The 7,709-nt window shown below is 46.0% G+C and overlaps 1 protein-coding gene across 3 annotated transcripts; it reads right to left on the bottom strand.

Annotated features, from left to right (window-relative positions):
* Positions 1-275: 275 nt before the first annotated feature.
* Positions 276-6,927, bottom strand: FCRLA (Fc receptor like A). Of its 3 annotated transcripts, none has more exons than XM_025892198.2 (6): positions 6,795-6,927; positions 3,673-3,690; positions 3,271-3,423; positions 2,242-2,508; positions 1,487-1,771; positions 276-633 (listed from the first exon to the last, which is right to left on the bottom strand). In XM_025892198.2, exons 1-6 carry the CDS (start codon positions 6,925-6,927, stop codon positions 335-337), a joined length of 1,155 nt encoding a protein of 384 aa, XP_025747983.2. In that variant the 3' UTR covers positions 276-334. The 3 variants fall into 3 exon arrangements, with proteins under 3 accessions (XP_025747983.2, XP_025747984.2, XP_025747985.2); XM_025892199.2 differs by having other exon boundaries at positions 3,673-3,687; XM_025892200.2 differs by lacking the exon at positions 2,242-2,508.
* Positions 6,928-7,709: the final 782 nt, after the last annotated feature.

The raw sequence follows: 7,709 nt of genomic DNA, 5'->3' as shown, positions 1-7,709 counted from the left end.
TGGAGGGGCAGGACTGCCTCCAATTGAGACTGCTGCATTAAATCCATCTCATTGATTTTCTTTCAATCGCCAGATTCTGGTCTGGGCAAAAGAAGGCAACTCCTGGTCTAGAGAGATCAGGGTTGTTATGTCATGTTATGAGAGAATATAAAATTATAGTTAAATTCTGAGGATCACTTTGTGCACATTTATTTACACTCATCCATCTCAGTTACTCTAACAAAATACTGGGCAATTTGTAAGACTATTCATGGGTATATATAGGACAGAAAGAGGAAAAGTAGAAAAAGTTGAATTTATTGGGAGTAGTTGAGCAATACTGCAAATGAATTATTTACTCATATTTGGCAGAACCCTTTGTGGTCTCAAGCTTCAGGAGGGCAGATAAGTCCCTCAGCTCCATGACCAGGTGACCAAGGAGAGCTCTCATATCCTGCATTTGTTTGAGAAGAATGCCCATCTGGTGATACAGATGGGGGTCTGGCACCTGCAGAGGAGAAGAGAAGCCTGGATCCTTAGAAGGGGTGGACAGTGGAGGCTGAAGTCTAGGAGAGGCTGTTGGAGTAGATTCTGGAACAGCTGATTTCCGAGGAGGTGGATTCAAGGTGGGGGATGCAGTAGAGCTGGAGGGACCTGCATTATGGGGTAAGAGGCACATATAAGAGTGAAATCTGACTCTGGCCCTAATCTCATATTCATGGTCAATCTATCTTTGTTTTCTGAAAAGTGGCTACGGAGTCCAATGGCAGCAGAGGTTTGAGGATTCCGTCATGGTTGAAATTTGAATCTGAGGCTTGGCTACCACAGTTTGAAAATCCTCAGTGATGAGGCTTCATCATTACAGGGCTATAGATATTAGCCAATTCTTACTCTATCAAGGCAGAACCTAATTCCCTGTAGTGTGGATGTGGTAACTGGTCCTAGGTCAACATCTTCACTGTCTATGACATTAGTGTAATTCCTCATCTTTGTACCAGCCTTCAGTGTTTTGAGGACACCTCCATTGGCCCCTTGGGTCACCTCCTCTTCAAGATGAGTATCTTCCACTCCCCTCCCATTATTTTTCTTATGACATGGCTTCAAGCCCCCTCATTACCCTGGATACCACCTCTTCTGGATATATTATTTCAGGTCAAATGCATACTTTTTTAATTGGGGGACCCTGAACTGAACATAAACTCCAGACTACCTCATCTTCACTCTAGATACTATATTCCTGCAGATGCCCAGAGTTCATGTTGGGAGCATAAGGTCTATGGGGCAGCAACTGTGGAGCTGGCTCGGGTCTTTCTTGGTTTGGTGAGATGTGCACTGTGGTCTGAGGGAGAAGTTCCCTATCTGTGCTCTCTTCCATCCCTAGGGACTCTGGCTTATTGTTCTTGCCTCCTCTGTGTCCTTTCTTAACTTGCCCATACCAAACCCCAGCTCATGGGTCCAATCTTCCCCTCACTTTTCATACACACCAGACAAATACACACTAACTTACCCTGCACCCGGATCTCCAGCTTGGAGCTCTGTTTCCAAACTTGGTTGTCCTCAGTGACTGCTTCACACCAGTAGGACCCAGAGTGTGCCTCTGAAACTGTGGGGATCTGGAATTCCGGGGAGAGGCCCCTGCCACGCACTGTCCTGCTGTCCTTGTAGAAGGAGAAGAAGAGGCGGGCGGTTGACCTCTGCAGGGGCAGCTTTGTCTGACAGCTCAGGGTCACCGGGTCCCCCTCTTTGGGCTCAGCTGAGGGGGTGGCTCTGAGAAGTGGGGCTGGAAACAGTTCTGAGGGAGAGAGAGGTGAGAAAGAAGAGCTCAGCCATCCTACATTCAGGTGGACCCATGCCAGGTAAAGAACCCAGCCACACTTTCCTCCCCCTATTTCCATCAGGAATGAACACTCTTAGTAAAGCTGCATCTGAACTTTTCAAATCTTCTCTCTCTTCAACTAGAAAAGATTAGAAAAGACCCAGAGATGGGCAAATCTGACAATAGTCCAGACGCTCAATCAGTGAACATTGGGAAGCATGGCTCTGTAGGATAGAGCTGTGGGAAGCATACTAAATGGGTAGAGGGCTGAATGACTTGAGCATGCAATGCTGAGATGCTGCCCCTCCTGAAGCCCAACTTGGGCATTTGCCAGCAACACATTCCTTAGCCTTCGGTGATCTTGCCACCTCCAGTGAAAGACAGTCTTGGTCCCTCTGTGTCTCCCCACCTGCTTCTGCCACAAAGACATTCCCTTCAGCTCTCACCTTGGACCTTGATAGCCACGGGAGATGCTGTTTCTGGGCTCCCGGGACCAGGGCTCCTGAAGATGCCACTGCAGTGATAGTGCCCACTGTCAGCCTCTCGCACCACAGTGATGGAGAATTCCCTATTAGGTCCAGGGGGACCCATTGCTGAGCCATCTCGGTAGAAGGTCACCTGGGTCAGTGGCCAGTCTTGCCATGCCTGGCAGCGTAGAATCAGTGGGTCTCCTTCAAATATAGGGCTGACTGGACCTTGGAGGATCAGCCAGTCTGTGGCCCAAAGCAAGAATTGAGTGTGACCCACTGCCTTCCTTGCGAGTTCCCTGTGCTACCCACATAGACTCCCCCTAAGCTTTCTCTGAGGGTCCAGGTAATTCTCGCCCCTAGTTGGGAATGTAGAACAACTTCTCTAAGGCCTAAGACTGAGGGAACCCTGGCTTTTGGGCTGAATATGGGGAAGAAGGCACAGTAATCCCCCATTATCCACAGTTTTGCTTTCCATGGTCAACTGCAGTCCAGAAGCAAATGATCCTCCTTCTGACATATCATCAGAAGATCAATAGTAGCCTAACACTACATCACAATGCCTATGTCATTCCCCTCACTTATCTTATCAAGTAGGCATTTTATCATCTCACATCATCACAAGATAGGTAAGTATTAGTACAATAAGGTATTTTGGGAGAGGGAGAGACCATTCTCATAACTTTTACCATAGTACGTTGTTATAAATATTCTATTTTGTTATTAGGTATTGTTGGTAATCTCTCACTGATCTCTTACTGCGCCTAATATATACTTTAGAAAAAACTTAATATATTTAGACTTTTGTACTCCCTGCAGTTTCAGGTATCCACTGGGGGTTCTGGAACATATCCCCCATGGATAAGGGGCAGGGGGAGCTACTGTGTCTCATCCCATGGCCAGTTTCCTGGGGGCGCCTTCCTGAGTGGGCTGGTGGGCTAAACAGGCAGGTTTGGGAAATGGGAGACAGAGAAGGCCTATACAAGTCAGTCCTTTCCCAGACCTCACCGTAAGACACAATCAGATGGAAGGGTTTACTGAAAGTGTAGCCCTTGACCTGGAAGTCAACTTCCCTTGGGTTGGTCAAGTCCTCTTGGGTATCGCAGCTGCTGTCCTGGGTCCTGACCGGTCCTTCACATTGCAGCATCTCAAAACCGGCAGCTGAGGAGGGCATGGTTTGAGAACCAGAAAACAATGCTGTGACTTGGAGGAAGAAGACAGAAACTGCCCTCTACAAGGGAATCGCCAGTGGAATCATCCCTTTTAGAGTGAGAAGGGAATATGCCAAAACCCATGTGGGTCTCTTGACCCAATACTTTTGAGTTGATTCACTGGTTTTCAGGTGCTCTCAGTGAATGGACCATGGTATGGGGAAGAGGGCAGGGAGAGAATGGCAGAATGTGAACTCACCAGCATGATATCCAGCTGCTGGTGCAGGAAACCAGAGACCAAAGGCAACGATGACCCCAGAGCCGGTAGACACAGGACACAAGGGAAAGGGAGATGATCAGATTTTAACACTCATCAGGGGGTGTTTATCGTAAGCCACACACCACTAGGCACTTTTACACATGATTTTACTTAATCTTGATGAGATTTCTAGGTATGTGATTTCACTCCCAACAGGCTTAGGATAGTTTGACAACTTACCCAAAATTTCAAAAGGGAGTAGGGAATGGAGCAAGAAAGAAAGGTATGTCTGGGTCCAAAATCAGTGTTCACTGTTTAGATTTGATCAACAGTAGGTCTTGGACCTTCCTTGGGGGTTTCCTTCCATATTTTCATTTTCTCAAAATTCCCTTGGTTGTTCATCCATGAATATATTATCTACCAATTATCTTTCAGTACCTAGCGGTGTCTCCTCCTTCCTTGCTACCTCCTTTCGGGTCTTCACTTTTCAGCCATCTCTGCCTTGATGTCCTCTGTCCCTTGAACCTTCCATGGCAACTGTAGAGCCCTCCCTATGTCCTTCTCTCCACTCCAAACCTCTGCTCCCAGTCTGTACTGGTAACTATGGAACAATTCTTTCTCTGCGTCCAGGTTAAAACTTAGAGTTAAGGATTTCTCATTGTATCTCCTCAATCTATCTCCTAGCTCCATGACTGACTCAGGCAAGGTTAATTTCCATTCTTCTCATTTTCATCACTGCTTCTTGTCCCTTAATCCCTCTCCCCTTCTTCTGGTCCCATGGCCATTCACATACACTCAATTCTTCTCTCCATTCTTTACTGGCTTCCTTGCCTCTGTTTCCTTCCACTCCCAAAGACCCAGAACTCTTCTTTGACCCTGTAACTTCCCCTAGCAAGGCCCCTTTCCACTTCCCAATTCTCATTACATCAGTACCAGGTGTTTTCTTTAAATCCTCCTTCAGCTCCCTTCACCACCCTGCTGCTACCTTTTTCAGTTCCTCTGCTATCATTCAACTAGACTCAGCCTCCATTCCTTTTAGAACATGAACTTGTGGGTTGCCAGGCACTTTCACTCAATAAATTATGTGGTAGGTATTAGTCTTATTTTATGAATAAGAAAATGGAATTAGAGGGGTGCCTGGGTGGCTCAGCTGGTGAAGCATCTGCCTTCGGCTCAGGTCATGATCCCAGGGTCCTGGGCTCTCTGCACAGCAGAAAGTCAGCTTCTCCCTCTCCCTCTGCCCCGCCCCCCCACTTGTGCCCATGCGCACATGTGCTCTCTCTTTCTCTCAAATAAATAAAATCTTTTTAAAAAAAAAGAAAATGGAATTAGAGATATGAAAAGTGAATTTTCCAAGGTGACATAGAGCTAGTTAATAGAAGAAGAACAGCTTAAAACCAGTGTCTGGAGTTCTTGCCACAATACCAGTGCTGTATCTTCATACAGTCACCCAGTCCTGTTTCTATGAGTTCAATAAAATGATTCAACAAAATTTTTGTGCAGGGAACAATGCAGATGCTAAAAATTCAAACACAAATTTGACAAGGTTAAAAAACAAAAACAAAAACAAAAACAAAAGCATTGTCCCTGTCTACAAATAACGCAGTGTAGTGGACAGCACAGTCATATGAAGAGATTATATCAGCATGAGGAGGAAAGTAATAACAAAGACATATGACAGGTAGCCATTAGGACAGAAAGGAGGGGTCAAAGAAGCTTCCCTGATGAAGACGCCACCTATGCAGAATCTCCAGGGGATGCCTAAAAGTTTGTGAGTGAGAGGGAATAGGGGCCATGGAGAGAGTTCATTTCAAGCAGAGGTAAGCAGTATGAGCGAAGCTTGAAGATAGGTAATAACCTGGCGTGTGAGTGGATAAATACAAGCAGGTCGGGGTTTATTACAGCATAATATGCAGGGCTCACAGGCTAACAGCAGAGGCTGCAGAGGTTAAATAGGAAATAGGCTATGGTGGGCCTTGTGTGCATTGGCTGCAGAGCGCAGAATCCATTTCAAGGGCACAAGGCTGAGACATGGAGGTTAGTCAGGAAGTTATTGGACTATCCAAAGTCCGCAATGATGAGAGCTTTTCCTAGCATACTATTAGCTCTGTTTCAAGGAAGGGACTGTCTCTAAGAACAGTTTAGAAAGTACATTTGGCCAAACTTTCTGATTGATCATATGCAGAGGATGGAGAGGGAGGACTCTAGGTGTTCTCCCAAGTTTTTGGCCTGGAGGCCCAGGTGGATGCCATGAATTGAGATCAGACGCAGTGAAAGATGAAATTAGGAGAGGTAAGGGCTAGGAGGACAGATGAGTTCAGCTCTGGTCATATTGTGCTGAGATACCTGTGAAACATGCAGGTGGATATGTCTTGTGCAAAGTTGGATCTTCGGCTGTGAAACTCAAAAGCACAATTAGGGTTGGAGATATGACTTTGGACTCTTAAGTAGATAGTCATAGTGATAAAAACGATACAGATAAATGAACTCACTAAGGAAATTTTGTAAAGAGTGAAGGGTAGGGAGGCAGGAATGCAACAGTAGAAAACACCAGTCTTTAAGGGGAAGAGAACAGAAGCCACTGAAGGGACAAAGACAGGTACATGGAGTGCAAGGAAAAAACGGCACATGGAAGTCAGGCGAGCAGAGAATGCCGAGAAAGTATAAGTGACCAACACTGCCCAATGCAGCAGAGAAGTCCAGCAGCAGAAGAATTAAAAGGTGGGCCATGGTGCAGTCCATATGGAAGTCATTGCCCCCTGGGCAAAACTGGTTCCAGTGGAAGCCAGACTGGAAACACTGAAGTATGAGTGAGAAGTGAGGAAGTGGAGAAAGCAAGTGCAAACTACTCTTTCAAGAAATGTGATAAAAAGAAGGAAAAGAGTTGAGATGGTAGCTCAATAGGGCATCACAGTCAAGGGGACTTTTAGAATGGATAAGGCTTGAAGATTTTTATATTCAGAAAGAGCCATTCAATCCTGCACACCAGACTTTCTAATTTCGATCCTTCATTTCCTATCTGCACATTGCTTCTTTGGGCCAAAGTCAGTCCACGTATCTTTCCATTGATCAAAGTCAGGTATATCTCCATTCCCACACCAATGTTCAAACATATCACTTACCCAGTAGCATCTGTACTGCCCAGAGCATCATAGGAGAAAAGTAGAGGACCCCAGCCGTGAGGACAGAGCCCAACTTCATGGTGACTGTGTTTAGGTCTGCTGCAGCCTCTAATGCACTGATTTTCTTCAACATGAAAGCTCTCAAATTAGAAAAGAGGAAGTAAATCTAACTGTCTCACCTCCTTGCATCTGGGGCCTATTTTCAATTTTGTGATTGGCTTTCATCATTCAGATTTGGCTAGGTTGGCTCCAGCATCGTCTACATCCTTAGGACGGTGGGTGAAATAGTAACACTCTCAATTGTTCAAGAACTCCCCCATAGAGCTCAGAGACCTTCCAAAGCACATTATTTTCTGATATCCCTCTGGCCTTCAGGACACTCTGAGAAGGGTCAGTGCAACAGCCCTTCATTTCACTGATGAGGCAGCTGGGGACAAGCGACAGGGAATTGCTTGAGAGTCACTGGGAGAGCAACAGTGAGAATTCACGCGTCCTGCCCTATTCTGTTCCAAGGCGTCCATGTTTCTAGTGACCAGACTGTCGAAGGGGGAAGTGGATTGGTAATGGCACCTGATCAGATATCAGATTAGTCCCTTGTGGGCTCCAACCAACCAAAGCCCACACAAATTTGTATGAAAATTTCTCTAGACTCATGTCTCAGCTCTCTGTTTCTGCAGCAAGATTAAGGCTGTTCAGTCTCAGAGGAAATCTGAGTATGAGGCAGAGAGAGTCCCCTGGGAAAGAGTAGAAGAAAGAAGAAAATTGACTTCCAGAGGACATAGCAGTAAGCCCAGGGCTCAGGCTCAGGGCCAAAGCTTGAGCCACTGATCCTGAGGAAATTAGAGACAGGAGGCATCTGATAGCTGGAGAAACCTAAGGAGACTCAGGAATAAGAGCCATATGGAGGCTATAGCA

This window comes from Callorhinus ursinus, unplaced genomic scaffold (genome assembly GCF_003265705.2).
Source record: "Callorhinus ursinus isolate GAN/ISIS: 27379988/994484 unplaced genomic scaffold, GSC_fseal_2.0 scaffold54, whole genome shotgun sequence".
Lineage (NCBI taxonomy): Eukaryota > Metazoa > Chordata > Mammalia > Carnivora > Otariidae > Callorhinus > Callorhinus ursinus.
This window is presented reverse-complemented; position numbering and strand designations above follow the sequence as displayed.

Coding starts and splice junctions, on each gene's coding strand:
- FCRLA (XM_025892198.2), bottom strand. CDS start 6,927: ATGTTGAAGAAAATCAGTGCATTAGAGGCTGCAGCAGACCTAAACACA. Junction 1,772..2,241: donor CGTGGCTATCAAGGTCCAAG/GTGAGAGCTGAA, acceptor TCTCTCCCTCAG/AACTGTTTCCAGCCCCACTT. Junction 634..1,486: donor GCTGGAGATCCGGGTGCAGG/GTAAGTTAGTGT, acceptor CCCATAATGCAG/GTCCCTCCAGCTCTACTGCA.